The 16,753-nt window shown below is 37.1% G+C and overlaps 1 protein-coding gene across 6 annotated transcripts in view; it reads right to left on the reverse strand.

The window, feature by feature from the left end:
• Positions 1–16,753, reverse strand: part of RPRD2 (regulation of nuclear pre-mRNA domain containing 2) — an 89,006-nt gene that overhangs the window by 19,796 nt on the left and 52,457 nt on the right. For 3 of the 6 annotated variants that reach the window (XM_008695713.2, XM_040626800.1, XM_040626798.1), the window contains exons 3-7: positions 9,050–9,150; positions 8,047–8,124; positions 6,703–6,755; positions 5,990–6,116; positions 4,225–4,400 (exon numbers count right to left, since the gene is read on the reverse strand). In XM_008695713.2, the coding sequence (XP_008693935.2) occupies positions 4,225–4,400; positions 5,990–6,116; positions 6,703–6,755; positions 8,047–8,124; positions 9,050–9,150 (535 nt within the window). The remainder of the gene's footprint in view (positions 1–4,224; positions 4,401–5,989; positions 6,117–6,702; positions 6,756–8,046; positions 8,125–9,049; positions 9,151–16,753) is intronic. The other 3 variants (XM_008695712.2, XM_040626799.1, XM_040626801.1) reach the window with 1 other exon arrangement.

The raw sequence follows: 16,753 nt of genomic DNA on the forward strand, positions 1-16,753 counted from the left end.
TGGTATCCTTAGAGAAAGGGGAAATCTGGACACAGACACACACTGAGAAAAGACAATGTGAAGAGATACTGGGAGAAAATGGCCACCCACGAGTCAAACTATGAAGCCAGGAACAGAACCTTCCCTCACGATCTTCAGAAAGAAGCAACCATGTTGGGGTGCCTGGGTGGCTCAGTCAGTTGAGTGTCTGACTTCAGCCAGGTGGAATCTGCTCGTCCCTCCCCCTCTTCCTCTGTCCCGCCCCCCACTCGTGCATGTTCTCTCTCTCTCAAATAAATAAATAAATAAACAAACAAACAAACAAACAAACACTTCTGGCCTCTAGAATTATGAGACAGACAACAAATTAATGTTTAAACCACCCAACCTGAGATACCTTGTTACAGCAGCCCCAATAAACTAATACATCGATTCAAAAAGTTCTACAAACCCCAAACCAGATACGAAGAAGACCATGTTAGACACATCGCTGCATAACTACCGTAAACCAAAGACTTCTACAGAAGCACACTGGGCTCAGCAGAAGAATATTTGAACTTGAAGACCGGTAAGTATAAATTAGCCAAAAATGAGTCCAGAAGGAAAAAAGAATGAATAAAACAGCAGAAATCTAATCCCACATGGGATATGTAATTACAATCCTCAGGAGAGAGAGAATGGCAGAGAAGAAATATTTTAAAAGATAATGTCAAGTAGTTTCCAAAATTAATGAAAGATACCAAACCAGAGATCCAAAATACTCAGTGAACCCCCAAGTAGGATAACTACAAAGAATATATCTACGCACAGTTGATTTCTCATTACAAGGGAAGCAAGACAGATTAACATTTTTAGGTAATAAAAGAAAAAAATTTTTTTCAGATTTTTAAAATTTATTTGACAGAGAGAGAGAGAGCAGACAAGCAGGAGAAGAGGGGGAGTGGCAGGCAGAGGGAAAGGGAGAAGCAGTCTTCCTGCTACAGGGAGTCTGATGCAGGACTCAATTCCAAGATCCTGGGATCACAACCTGGACAGAAGGCAGACGCTTAACCGATGGAGCCACCCATGTGCCCACTGTCTCCCTGCTTCTAACTCTCCTATTCTCCATCCAGTTCTCCTGATTCTAAAATGCAAATCTGATCACATTAGCAAAATTAAAATCCTACAACTGCTTCCCACTGCTTTCACGGTAAAATTCCAAGACCAATTCTAGCGAACACACACCTTTCAGAACCTTGTTCCTAAGTAACTCTCCAGTTCTATTTATCACCTTCTGCACACATGCCCAGCTATGAGAAACTACTGTCAGGTCCACCAGTTTTGCCATACTCTTATGTTTGCATGCTTTCAACTATGCTCTTCAGAGATTATGGGCTTTTCATTTAGCTAATAATTACTGCAATTTCAGAGTTTAGCTCCTTTGAGAAGTTTTTCTCCATATCTTCCATCCCCACTCCCAAATTAACTAAAGCACTATTCAATCTATTCACATAGCATCCTACAGTTACCTCTATCATAGCATTTATCACACAGAACTGCAATTATGTGTACTCAACAAATGCTTGCTGAATCAATGTCTCCCAGCCATTTGTTGAAGATCCTCTAGAGTAGACTAACTGATTTCCTAAATAAGAGATCATAGGATTCGAAAATTACTAGATGGTCTTTTGGGTCAAAATGGTGAACTGACCACTCCCATTCACTGTTTCTCCGTCCTGGGACTCCTATAAAATGAATAGTTAAAAAACAACAACAAACAAACAAAGGTATAAACAAATAACCAGAAGCATACCTGGGAAAAACATTTATACAAATTTTAGAAGACAGAGGATAGAAGAGTAATAAAGAAGAGATGAGGCAGGGGAGAGAAAAATGAGGTTAGGAGTGTGCAGAAAGGGAGCAACATCTGGGAAAGGAGCCGATCTGACTTGCAGAATCCCTGAGCAGCTTTCATCTAGGGCATGAGGACTACAGAAGGCTGGAGTGAGTAGTGGGGTTGAAATCAGATAATTAAGTAAAAGCGTGACTACCAAACAATAGGACCTCGCTTGCAATCTCCACACTTGGCAGCCAAAGCACTATGACCTGGGCAAAAAATGTGATGTCTATAAAAAGTTAAAATAATCTGGCAAGAAGACTCCAGCCTTCTGACATTTAGCCCTCCTGCTGCCCTGAATAATAGCCAGTTCCTCACCTACACAGACTAGTTAAACCCAAGAGTAAATAATCCCTACCTATGTACTGGGAGCTTCTCGATTTTTTCATACCTCATTCTTTAGTATGAATGGACAGAGATATTATCTGATTTTTGATGAAAGCCAGAATCATAAAAGAGAAAGATCGAGATAACTAGAGGGAGAAAAAAACTTCAAGATCTTTCAAAAAGCAGAACAAAAAGATCAAGGTTGAGAAAACATGAGAACACAGAAGAGAAAGAAATTAATCCACAATCGAAGAACACCAAACTTTAGACTGAAAGAGCCCTGCAAGTAACCCATAATGAATGAAAAACAAAACCTCATATGTAGATACATCATTGTAAAAATTCCAGGACACTATGGATAGAATCCCTAAAAGCTCCCAGCAGAAAAAAAAGTCACCTACAAATAATCTTGCAAAGACTTCACATCAGTAACACTAAAGACAATGGCGTAATGCCTTTTAAGCTGTGAGGAAAAATGATTTTCAACCAGCCAAACTACCAAAGCAAATGTGAAAACAGAATAAAGACATTTTGAGATCTAAGGACTCAGAAAATTAACCTCTCATAAGCCCCCCCTTTTTGGAAATTAACTGAGGATGTGCTCCACCAAAACAAGAGAGAAACCAAAAAAAGAAGACACAGAATCTGTAAAATAGAGTGTTCAACTCAGAATATCAGTATAAAGTAGTTCTAGAATGAGATCTAGACACTTAAAACTAGCGCAGGAAATTGAAAGTTTACTAGGGAGGTTTCTGGGGAAAACGTGAATTCAGAATATGCCATGTGATAGAGAATTTAGAAAGTGAAAAAAAGGCTATGAGAAAGCAAACAATGCAAAAAAATTCTAGGAAAAAAACCAAAAACTCTCTAATCTAACCACACCTAGCATAAGACCATACGGTGAACAATGTGAACACAGCTGTACTATAAGCTTTGTTTATTAATTTTCAGCCTTTAGAGCAAGGAAGTAACATTTAATTATGATTACAGAGTAGAATGTAAACATTATCAACCATGACAATGTGGAAAGTAAAGTAGTTTACTGAAGTTGGGGGACTGAAGGGATAAATGAAAACTAATGGTAAATGAGAGAGGGACGTTTATAACCTCATTTTACACAGTGAAGGGTCTAGACTTAATGGTCAAAAATATCAAATATAGTACTACCATGTACAAAGATGATCAATAGATTCAAAATAATTATATAATGCTGTTGGGAGAAGGAGGAAGGCAGTGGAATATAAGTTAAATCCTCATCTGTCATACCCAGAAATTAATAGATATTTCTTAAATAGGTAAATCAAGAAAGAATAATATAGGCATATTATTCAGAAATATGAAGGCAAAAGCCCCCAAATTAGAGCTAACTGTGTTAAAAGGGATCGCTTCTAGGAAGTGGGACTGGTGGGATCTACTCTACCATCTGCTTTTACGACCATACACAGCAATTAAAGCTATAAAAAAATTTTTCAAAAAAAACCCCCAAAAATCAGGGCGCCTGGGCAGCTCAGTCAGTTAAGCATCCTGCTTAAGATTTTCTCTCTCTCTCTCTCTCTCTCTCTCAATCCCCCTCTGCCCCTCCCTCCCACTCTCTTCTCTATAAACAAACAAACAATAAAAAATTAAGTATAAAACAAGGCCACTAGTAACAATTTTAGTAACAGAATGTTTCCATCCAGTTTTCTGGTAAAACAATAAAGTATATATACTTCTGCCCAATTTTTATGTCCTGTTAACAGTAACTAGGTACACTCCCTTTGAAATGCTAAGACATAAGACTTAATGGACATAAAGACATAAAGCTTAATGGTCAGGGTATCTGTGAGCTTTAGTGTCAAAAAGAGCCACGTCTTAATTTAGACTCCTCCACTTGCTGGCTCTATTACCTTTTACAAGGCTACTGACCTTCTTCAAAAGTAATTTCTTCATCCATGCACTAGAGGTAATAATGTTTACCTTCACAGAGTTAGATAACTCATATAAACAGTCACTGATTTATAGTAGTAAGCGATCAATATAAGATAGCTTTAATTATTACTTACATTGGCCACCACTTTTACTTCTTTGTACTGTGCTTCATAGAAAATTCCAGCATTTTCCAGTGCTTCTGTTAGTGAGGGCCCATTTTTCACCTGCTTATCTAATCCATTCACAAATTCCTCGAGCTTGGAACTTGCTTCTTCAAATTCTTTGGAGAACTTCTTTCCACCTGTCTTATCTGAAATAACAGAGAAGTATTGACTTCAGGATAAAAAAGAAAATGTAAAAAATTTAATCTTTTGAAGAAAACCCCTTTTACATAATGTGTAAACCTGCTCTTGCTGCCTTAGTCTCAGTTTCCCCTTAGAGGAACTTCTCCAAATCATAAAACCCACAAAAGTGATTAAAACAATTCGCTGGAATCTGCTAGAGTGCAGCCAAGAGTGTCACCATGAAGGCACCTATAATTACGGCAAAGAAAAGCAAGTTCAACTAAAAGAAATTCTGCTGATGGCTTTTCTTCATGAACTGGATGCTGAGCTGCTAATCAGGAGAAACAGGATGAGGCTCAATTCTGTTCACTTAGATTCACTACAGAATGTGAGAAAACAGAGGTTTGGAAAAGTAAAGACAAAGGGACCTCTGTGTGTATCACATTAAAAATTCTTTCCTATCTGAAGAAGACCCCCGATAAGAGTACAAACCATGAATTGTTTTTTCAACACCGGTGATATTACAAACTGTCACTTACTCTTTTTTTTTTTTTTAATATTTTATTTATTTATTTGACAGAGAGAGACAGCCAGCGAGAGAGGGAACACAAGCAGGGGGAGTGGAAGAGGAAGAAGCAGGCTCCCAGTGGAGAAGCCCGATGTGGGGCTCGATCCCAAAACACCGGGACCACGCCCTGAGCCGAAGGCAGACGCCCAATGACTGCGCCACCCAGGCGCCCCTGTCACTTACTCTTCTAAGTATACACCTTTCCCAGTGACTACTGGAATATGGCTTCAGATATGGGTACAAGTTTTGGCTTTGCTTTGTATCAGCTGTGTAACTTGCTTAGTAAGCTACTCACCTCCTTATGAAGCCTCGTATTTCTCATGTACAAAATGGAGGTTTTTAATATGCTTCTGGGTTGTTGCGAGGATTAAATTAGGTAACAATGGTTAAATTTAAAGTACAGTGTAAGACCAAAACAGGTGCCCAAATGAACAGCTGACAGCCATTTATTCATCACTTCAAAAATATTTATCAAATGCCTATTATGTAGCAGGCATTGCTCTAGGCGCTAGGATACAGCAATAAAATAAGGATAATATCTACCTTCATGAGATTTACATTCTAATAATTTATTAACACACTTATTATTTTTAACTTATAATCTAAGGAAAAGAAAGCAACTACTAGATTTCATGGGGCATTACGGTGACCTTATTAAAGAACATACCCAAACCACATTACCACACATATGAAATACATCTGTCTATATGTAACTCAATATATCAAGAAAGCACTAGAAATGAGGAAAAGGACAGAATTTATTTTAATTACTTTTTTAGATAATTTTATTTTTTTAGATTTTTTTCCTCCTGCTTTATTGAGATACGGTCAACATATAACACTGTGTAAGCTGAAGGTGTGCATTGTGAAAGACGAGAATTTACTTATAAAATTTATATGCATGAAATCAGCACTTGGAAGACCACAAGTGCCACAACTGCTCTCTAGAACCTAAGATTCTCTTTATGGGAGAAGCTAATCTGATGACTTAAAAATGACAGATCTGGGAAGAAAATCTGAGTTATTCTATTTAAAAAGAAGTATTACCTTTCAAACATTTGAGAGTTTCTGTGCTGCACACATCCACCCTCATGGTTGACAGCTGCTTCTCCTTCAGTTCTATCTGATCTTCTGAGCGCTTGTACAGCAACAGCTCTTCAATGAGGGCCTGGGACTGAACACATACCAGAGTCATATTTCATTTATGGAGTCATTCACTTATTCTACCTTCCCCCGTTAACATAAAACATGTCTAAAATCTAATAAAACCATGAGGAGAGAAACCCTTTGCATTTCCTCATAATCACTCTCAATTTTCATGCCAAAACCATGTTTTTAGTTACATACTTTAAAATCCCCTTTCCTTAGTTATTCAAAGCTAACTGAACATACAAGGTTAAGACTAAGACAAAGGTCCACCTATTCTTTAATTTTTAATTAGATAAATATAGTCTTATTAAGTTTAAGCAAATTCTAATTTAGTAGAGCTTCAGAGAAGGATGAACCCCTTGTTGGGGGGGGTTCGATACAGAACCTGGCTGGTAATAGATATTCTGGAAGAAGTTAATTCTTCTATTAGGGGAACATATAAAACTCCAAGTAGTCTGAGCCCAATCTGGATTCTTCCAGAACAGCTTAAACTTGTTTAAAATATAACTGAGGTACAACTGAATAAAAATAAATCTTACTGGACTATACGGGGAACTGTAACAAAAGGGGTGAATAAAGCTTTAGCATGTTAAACGTATTCTATAACTTACTCGAAATTCTGCAACTATCTTAGACTTGAGAGCAGCTTTTGGATTTGTGGATGCTGTTGAATTAAACAGAAGTTCATTAAGAATACAGACACAAAAAGTCAACGAATATTCAGGTCATTTTTCAGCTTTATAGTTAAGGGTGTACACTTTGAACATATGTCAAATATGCACATATAAATAATAATAAAATTCCTACAATAAATATTCCTAGAATATGAAATTTAAACATTCCCAAGTATGGCCAACGTAAAAATATACTATATAGATAGGTCTAACCTACTTACCTCCAACAGACCCTTTAAGTCATTAAGTCCTAGAATTATTGATTTGGAGATACTGAGATACATGGAGTACCTTTTTTCCCAGTCTGAGTTTAAGAGGATCTCAATGCCTCAAATAAAGAGTGTTCAGGAGCAGGACATCCAATTACTCCTGAGCACTGGCTGAAGAAAATTACTTATAAACATCAACTCTATTCCTATGATTTAGCTTTGGATTTCTTTTTCTGCTGACTCAATTCACAGCAAAAACAGGCAGGGAAAGTTCTAAGTACATTACCACTGTGGTTCAACTTTGGCTGAAATGATGACTCTTGCTGTTCCTAAGCATGCAACTTATGATCAAAAGGATGTCAGAGGACTTCCTTAATCATGATGAGTATCATATGCTTGCTGGAGTAAAACCATCCCACGTGTCTTGTTTTACCTCCCAATTCTCACTGTCTTCTACCTTGTTCCCTCCACACCTTCAAGTCTTTCTCAATATTCCTCAGTTTGGCCCACAGCAGTCTATCACATGCAGTATTCCACTCCCTTGATCTCATGCTGGGTAAACATGATAAACATAAAAGGAGCTCCCATTAGAGAATGAGCTTCTGGCCAGGATTGGAGGCCCATGTCTAATCTGGTAGAATGCATCCCCAAATCTGAAGGATTTCATGGCTCCCAAAGAAATGCTTCTTAATGCCTAGTCTCCTCTTCAGCTCTGTTGTTTAATGTCAGCTGCCTCTAACTTCTTATAACTCTCAACCTAAGAGTTAGCCTGAGCACTAGCAAGCGTTTTTTTCTTCTTTCACTCCCCCAACTACTCTTGAATCTTCACTCATTAAAACCCTTTTTCTGCATTTCCTTTGTTTAAAAGTAGGGTTTGTTTTTGTTTTTGTTTTTTTTTAAAGAAGTAACTCCATGATGGCTTGTTTAGTATAAGTCACTGGGTCACTCTCCCAGGCCTGGAAAACACGGGCTTCCCCATGGTTTATGCCAGGTACGATGTCAAATGGTCTACATTTTCTTCTGCTCCAAAAAGAGGAGGTAATTTTATATTAGTTGAGATTTTGTTCCTTACTTTGTGATTTCTTCCACTGCTTATTCGGTTGTTTGTTCAGATTTTCTTTCAGCTGCTTCTGAGTTTTGAAAGTGGTACCTGGAAAACATTTCAGTTTTTGCAATCTGGCATTATGGGAAGCTGTTCTGTCTGTCCACTTCAGTGTCAAAGTTGTAGCATTGAAAAAAGGCAATCCGAGACTGTGTGTTGTTTCTTTCTTTCTTTTTCTTTCATTTTTATAAAAAAACAGAAATATCCACCAATCTAAGAAGCTGTCAAATAAACATGATTTATTTCTATAATCAATAAAATTACTGATTTTGAGAAGAACAGGGCAGGAAGCTTAAAAATACCAGTTAACACATTTGAAAATGAAGAATTTAACAGCTTCTTAGAAGATGTTATTTTTAAAGCAAATTTCTAGTCAAATAATGGTCATGGTATCAGATATCACCACCAACTTTTATTTAATGATTCAATTACATGCATCTAATACATACAAAATAAATAACATTTTAAAAACAGGTACAAAACTTACTGCAAATCTAAACCAAAACAAAGACTAAAGAATGCCAATATATGCTTAATATCAAATAATTCAGTGGAAACTGAAACCCCATTAAAAAATTCTCCAACAGTAAGAGGACAGGGCAGTAACTATTAAACACACAAAAAATTGAACAGTTTAAAACACTCAAAGTAAAACAAATGCAGGAAAATGACCAGATAGTCATCAGCACTTAATATGCTTGACTTTCTCTAGTCAGTACAAACAAAATCCAACCCTCTTCAAACCAATTCTATTTAAATTTTAATTCAAACAGATTCTTTAAGTATTTAATTTTAAATAAATAGGACCCAATCCAGAACTTTGTTTTTCATTATTAGGCAATAGGCAACAGATTTATTAGGCAACAGATCTATAAAATATCTATATTTTATTAGGCAACAGATCTATCAAATATCTATAATTTTAAAGACTCAAGGACTCAATTTTTTCTTTGAGGAGAGAAAATACACTTACTCAAAGCTTCTCTCAATGCCACAATCATTTCTTCTGGGTACACATTTCTATCTTCCCAGATTTTGAAGATTCGTTCTATAGACTTAGAGACAGATGGATCCCTGAGGATAAAGAAAAAGGTGACACAGACATATAAAAATGTTAATTTATATCTTAAACTAGAAATCTGAAAATAAAGTTGTCAACAAAATTATTTTCCAAATGTCTTCTGATGTTCAAGACATTTTTTTCTAGTGTCTAGTAGGACTAAAATCTTAAAATTTTTAAAGATTTTACTTATTTATTTGACAGAAGGCAGGAAAGAGAGTGAGAGAAAGCACAAGTATGGGGAGCAGCAGAGGCAGAGGGAGAAGCGGGCTCCCCGCTGAGCAGGGAGCCTGACCCAGGGCTCAATCCCAGGATTTTAACTTTTCTAAATTGAAGTACAGTTTACACACTTTATTATTATTTTTAACTGAAGTATAGTTAACACATTAAAATTTCTTAGATGTTTCAAAATGTCAATTTATGGCTGGTTTGTTTGAATCGGGATCCAAAGAAGGCCAACACATTGCATTTGGTTATGTCTCTCTCTCTCTTTTTTTAAAAGATTTTATTTATTTATTTGACAGAGAGAGAGAGACAGCCAGTGAGAGAGGGAACACAAGGAGGGGGAGTGGGAGAGGAAGAAGCAGGCTCCCAGCGGAGGAGCCTGATGTGGGGATCCATCCCAGAATGCTGGGATCACGCCCTGAGCCAAAGGCAGACGCTTAACGACTGCGCCACCCAGGCACCCCTGGTTATGTCTCTTAAATCTCTTTTAATCTAGAGCAATTAGATTAAATTGTTCTCAGTATTTTTCCCATGCCCTCATTGATGTTGCAGTCCAGGGGTTGGCTGTCCAGCAGAACATTCCACATTCTCTAGCTTTACTTATTTGCTTCCATTTTAACTTGTTACACTAATGCCTAAATCTCCTCTAGACGAAAATTAGTTGGATTTATACATGTTCAAATTTTGGGGAGCAAATATTGAATAAACAATACTATATACTTCATACTGCATCCCATCAGGACATACATAATCGCTGGATATCTCATCTTTAATAACACTAAGCCTGATCAATGCAATAAGGCAGTATTTTCTCTTGTGAACTGTGCTTATGTACTCACTAGCATTTTAGTGTTTATCTAAGGATTAAGTTATAAGTTTTATATATAAAATATTATTTTGCCAACATTACAAATCTTTTCCCACTTTGCACTTTAAAACATATAATTTTAAAATGTAGCCTTGTTAAAATAAAATTGCTCTTCTCTACTGCCACTTTTTAAGTATAGGAAGCCTACCAGAGACTTAAAATAACTTATTTTCTTTTTATCTCTGTTTTACTGATTAATGTTAAAAAAAAAAAACATTCATTTGCGGGGCGCGTGGGTGGCTCAGTCGTTAAGCATCTGCCTTCGGCTCAGGGCGTGATCCCAGAGTCCTGGGATCAAGCCCCCTATCGGGCTCCTCCACTGGGAGCATCTTCTTCCTCTCCTGCTCCCCTGCTTGTGTTCCCTCTCTTGCTGGCTCTCTGTCAAATAAATAAATAAAATCTTTAAAAAAAAATTCAGTTGCATAATTCATTTAATATCTACTGGGTACAGAATGTAAAATCAAGTGCTAATCTAAACAGACTTCCTATTAATTGTTCCAATATTATACCTTCTCTTTTCCTTACTGATTTACTGCTTCCACTAGCATATATTCAATTATTAGTATTTTTCTAGACTGTGAATTCTTTTTTTTTTTTTTTTTAAGATTTTATTTATTTATTCGACAGAGATAGAGATAGCCAGCGAGAGAGGGAACACAAGCAGGGGGAGTGGGAGAGGAAGAAGCAGGCTCATAGCGGAAGAGCCTGATGTGGGGCTCGATCCCATAACGCCGGGATCACGCCCTGAGCCGAAGGCAAACGCTTAACCGCTGTCCCACCCAGGCGCCCCTAGACTGTGAATTCTGTTCTGTTAATCCATTCTTACATTATACAGCTGACCCTTGAACAATGTAGGGGGTGGTTAGGGGCGTCGACCCCAATCCCCCGCAGCTGACAATCCACGCGTAACTTCTGACTCCCCAAAAACTTAACTACTAAGAGCCTACTGTTGACTTACCAAAACATAAAGAGTTGATTAACATGTATTCTGTATATGTATTATATACTGTATTCTTACAATAAAGTAAGCTAGAAAAAATATAATAATCATAATGAAAATACATTTATAGTACTGTACTAATTGAAAAAAAATCCAGGTATAAGTGGACTCAAGCAGTTCAAACCCATGTTGTTCAAGGGTCAACTGCACTGTATTATCTTCAAAACTATAGCTTATCTTCCCTCATTACAACTGCATTTCAAAACATTTCTTATATTCTCACTTGCTTATTTTTCCAGAGTAAACTTAATGTTAAGTTCCAAAAGAGAGGAAATTTTGGTATTTTTAATTTGAATTATATTAGGCTGACATATGAATTTGGAGAAAGTATTACCTATTAACATTGATGTGTGGTATTAATACATTATTGTTCATTGCAGCAAAACATTAATATTTATGAATTTATATTCAACATTCCCAAATACAATTTCTTCATAAAGGTTTCAACATAATTCCTGTTAAGGCTATTCCTAGATATTTCATTTATTTTATTACCAGTATGACTCACCATCCCTCGTACTGCTAATTTCTCACACTAAAACTGATTCAGAAGTTTGTTGATGGTAAATTATCTCAGCTTTTGTTTCTCTGGAAATATCTTTATATGGTTTGAATTTTTTTTTTTTTTAAAGATTTTATTTATTTATTCGACAGAGATAGAGACAGCCAGCGAGAGAGGGAACACAAGCAGGGGGAGTGGGAGAGGAAGAAGCAGGCTTCCAGCGGAGGAGCCTGATGTGGGGCTCGATCCCATAACGCCGGGATCACACCCTGAGCTGAAGGCAGACGCTTAACCGCTGTGCCACCCAGGCACTCCAATGAATTTTTTTTTTTTTTTTAAGATTTTATTTGTCAGGAGAGAGAGGGAGAACAAGCAGGGGGAGTGGCAGGCAGAGGGAGAAGCAGGCTCCCCGCTGAGCAAGAAGCCCGACGCAGGACTGGATCCCAGGACCCTGGGGTCATGACCTGAGCCGAAGGCAGACACTTAACTGACTGAGCCACCCAGGTGCCCCTTGAATGGTTCTCAAAAAGTAGTTCTGCTTTGTATGCAAATCTGTATCGACAATATTGACAGCTATTTTCTATAAATGCTATGAAATACTTTCCATAACTGCCGTCTGGCTTCCATAGCTGCTATGGAGAAGTGTGTTGTCAATCTAATCATAGTCTTCTGTATGTGATCTGTCTTTCTGTCTTTTCTCTTTGGCATTGTTTTTTGTTTATTTTTTATTGTGGTAGAATAAAACTTGCCATTTTAACCATTTCTAAAATGTACAACTCAGTGGCATTAATTACATTTACAATGTTATGCAACCACCACCACTATTTCCACAATTTTTCATTATCCTAAACAGAAACTCTGTACCCATTAAATAATTAACTGCCCAGTACTGCCTCCCCCAGCTCCTGACAACTTTTCACCTACTTTCTGTCTCTATGGATATACACATTTACATACAACGTTTACACTGCTGGACAATCTCTACAACTCTCTTCACCTTGCAAAACTCAAACTCTATACCCACTGAACATTATCTCCCCTTTCCCCCCACAATCACCAGTACTTTCTGTCTATAAATTTGATTACCGTAGTTCGTCTAAGTGGAATCACAGAACACTTGTACTTTGTGACTAGCTTATTTCACTTTGCATAATGTGTTCAAGGTTCATCCATGTTGTAGCATATGCCAGAATTCTTTCCTTTTTAAAGTTAAATGATATTCCATTTTATGTATACCACATTTTGTATATCCATTCCTCTGGAAATTGGTACTTGGTTTGCTTCTACCTTTCGGCTCTTGTGAATAATGCCATTTTGAACACTGGTATACAAATACTTGTTTGAGTCCCTGCATTCATTTCTGGGGAGTATATACCCAGAAGTAGAACTGCTAGATCATACAGAAATTCTATGTTTTTGAGGAACCATTCAACTGTTTTCCGTAGCTGTTGCACCATTTTACATTTCTACCAGAAACAGAAGTTTCCCCCCAATCCTGACACTTGTTATTTTCTGGTTTGGTTTGGTTTTGTAATTTCATTACAATGACGAGGTGTGAATTTCTTTTTTAATTATCCTGTTCAGTGTATGTTGTGGTTGCTGTAACTGTAGATTCATGTTTTTCATCACTTTCAGAGAGTTCTCAGCTATTACCTCCTCAGAAGAACTCAAATGTTCTCTCCTCCTGGAAGCTAATTTGGTGTTAATTAGGCCTCTCATTCCAATCATTTTTCCACTTCCGTCTAATTGCTGCATTCTAATTTCTTCAGAACAAATTTCTAGCTTAATCTTTTTTCTTTCTATAATTCCTGTTGGTTCTTTATAATCTGTCCAAATATCTCATCCATTGGTTCATTTCAATCTTTAACATTTCTTACATAGTTGTTTTATATATTCTGTCTGATAATCCTATTATCTAAAGCTCATTGTTGAGGGGGGATCTAAATACGCTAATTCTCCTTCATGGTGGTTTGTTTTCCAAAGTGTTTGGTGATTTTTGGATTGTAAGCATGTATTTGTCTGATCTTAATCTATGGGATTCCTGGTGGTCTAGATAAGAAACGTATTCCTCGAGAGAAAATTTATATCATAAACCAGGGGGTGCTTATGACTCAAAACCACTTTGCCCCTTTTCTCCAGAGTCCCAGTCTAACTGCCAGACCGCATGGGAGCACTGACGTAGGCATACTGGTTAACGTCAGCTCTGATTTTCTAATATGCCCATTGTTGCTGGTGCAGTTTACATTCTGTCAAGAATGTAATTGTTTTATTAAAAAAAAAAAAAGACCTTTTGGGGCGCCTAGGTGGCTCAGTCAGTTAACCATCTAACTTTGTTCAGGTCATGACCTCAGGGTCCTGGGATCAAGCCCTGCGTTGGGCTCCCTGCTGAGAGTGGAGTCTGCTTCTCCTTCTCCCTCTGCCCTAACCCCCTCCTCCTCCCTGCTTGTGCTCTCTCATCACACACTCTCTCAAATAAATAAATACAATCTGGAAAAAAAAAACACAAAAAAACTGGAACTGATGATCGGCCATCTGGCCAGTAGTCAAATCAAAATATCTATAACTGTCTTTCTAACTAGACTACAGAGCTTCTTCAGAGCAGAGATAACTTATTTATTGTTGTTTCTCTGGCAACATAAGGTGCTCACTAAATAGTAACTGAATAACCGTTGGATTTTGTTATTGTCAAACCGAACTATTCACTATGAGGTCCTCAAGTAAAATATGCTAGAAAAACAGCAACTGCTAAGAAAACATATAATTAAGACTAGGGTATAATATAGTAAAAGTAGCCCTAGATGGAGAAACTAGAGGTTTTAGTTCTGTTTTAGTAAGAAGTCTTTTGGGGGCTAGGTTTCTTCATTTGTTTTTGTGTGGTTTTTTTAAAGATTCTATTTTTTAAGTAATCTCTATACTCAACATGGGGCTCAAACTCAACCCCGAGATCAAGAGTCACATGCTCTACCAACTGAGCCAGCCCGGCGCCCCTAGCTTTCTTCATTTGTAAAAATGATTTTACTAGATAATTTGTTAGCTCTAAAATTCTTAGCTAGATTTGTTCCTTATTTATATAAACACAGAACTCTCAAACTTCTACAATTCAACCATCTCTCATATTTAGGAATTCTCTGAAAATAAAACCAAAATAAAATCCAGAATAGCAGTTTTACTCACCGTGTTCTTCTAGGTCTCTATTTTAGCCATTACTGATCACAATATCAATTTCTATAAAACGTACAATTATTACCACATGTAACATAAAAAATTAATTATAAACTTTGTTGACTTATAAGTAACAAACAACTGGCTGACCTTGTAGAAGTGTTAAGATATTCAACAGATGCTTCCTTTGCTAGCACCCCCCACCTGCCTTTAAAACAGCAAGGTATTAACAAATTATTTCAAAGAGTAAAGCTAATGAAGAGTACAGGAGGAGGTGCCCAAGTACCACAGTTAAACAAGCTAAACAGCATAATCTTGTTCCTTACTCAGGGGAGTATCTTTTCTTTTCCAAGCTCTTATTTCTGGGATGTCACGTGCTATGTCTTATAGGTAATATTCTTAGTAAACATTTGCTAACTAACTGAATGGAAGACTAAGTAATAGGTCAACTTAAGGAAATAGTCAACATTTAAAAAACCTTGGAGCTCAAAAATTAGATTTTCTCTAAAAACTTGCTATTCTGTGTCTCCTAAGTGATCCCCATTCATACAACTTTTCTATTTTGTCTATAACAAATATCTTCCCTAGTGTGTTACTTGTCTTTATTTTTATGATGTCTTCTATAATGCAGAAGTCTAACTTTTTTTAAGATTATATTTATTTATTTGACAGAGAGAGAGAGTACAAGTAGGCAGAGAGGCAGACAGAGGGAGAAGGAGAAGCAGGCTCTCCACCAAGCAGAGAGCCTGACTTGGGGATTGATCCCAGGACCCTGGGATAATGACTCGAGCTGAAAGCAGACGCTCAACCGACTGAGCTATGTAGGTGCCCCCAGAAGTCTAATTTTGATGTCATTAAATTCTTAAGTACTTTTCTTTGTTTCTCTGTAAGAGCTTTTTTTTTTTTTTTTTTTTTTTTTAAGAGAGGGAAGGCAGGGGGGCCGCCTGGGTAGCTCAGTCATTGGGCGTCTGACTTCGGCTCAGGTCATGATCCCAGGGTCGTAGGATCAAGCCCCGCATCGGGCTCCCTGCTCCGCTGGGAGCCTGCTTCTTCCTCTCCCACTCCCCCTGCTTGTGTTCCCTCTCTCGCTGGCTGTCTCTGTCAAATAAATAAAATCTTAAAAAAAAAAAAAAAAAAGAGAGGGAAGGCAGGGAGGGGCAGACGGAGAGGGAGAAAAGTAATCTTAAGCTGGCTCCACACTCAGCGTGGAGCCTGACTTGGGGCTTCATCTCACAACTGTGAGACCATGACCTGAGCCGAAATCAAGAGTTGGACGCTCAACCACCTGAGCCACCCAGGTGCCCTCTACAAGAGCTTTTAACCTTCAGAGTCATAAAAACATATTTCTTTCTAACATTTTAAAAGTTTTATTTTATACGCTAAGGTAATTCACTTGGAATATATTTGTGTATATGGTTTAGAAAAACATTTAACAATTAATTGTATTTTTTCTGGATGGAAAGCGTATGTCTCAGACTCACTTACTGAAGAGTTCCTCTTTCCTTCAATGATTTGCAGTGCAACTTCTACCATTTACAAAGGTCATATATATACATATATATGCTTGTGTTCCCTCTCTCGCTGGCTGTCTCTGTCATATATATATATATATATACATATATATATATATATATGTATATATATATATATATTTCTGGGCTTTCTCTGTTCCTTTAATCTGTCTTTATACTGATATCACATTCTTTTATAATTATAATAGCCAAATAATAAATCTTGATATTTCATAGGTTAAGTCCTACTTGCCATTTATCAAGTCTTATCAACAGTCAACAATGTCTACTCCTAGACATTGGAATTTTATTTTTTTTTATTTTTTTTTTAGATTTTACTTATTTATTC

The sequence above is a fragment of the Ursus maritimus genome, unplaced genomic scaffold, assembly GCF_017311325.1.
Source record: "Ursus maritimus isolate PB19 unplaced genomic scaffold, ASM1731132v1 scaffold_12, whole genome shotgun sequence".
Classification (NCBI taxonomy): domain Eukaryota; kingdom Metazoa; phylum Chordata; class Mammalia; order Carnivora; family Ursidae; genus Ursus; species Ursus maritimus.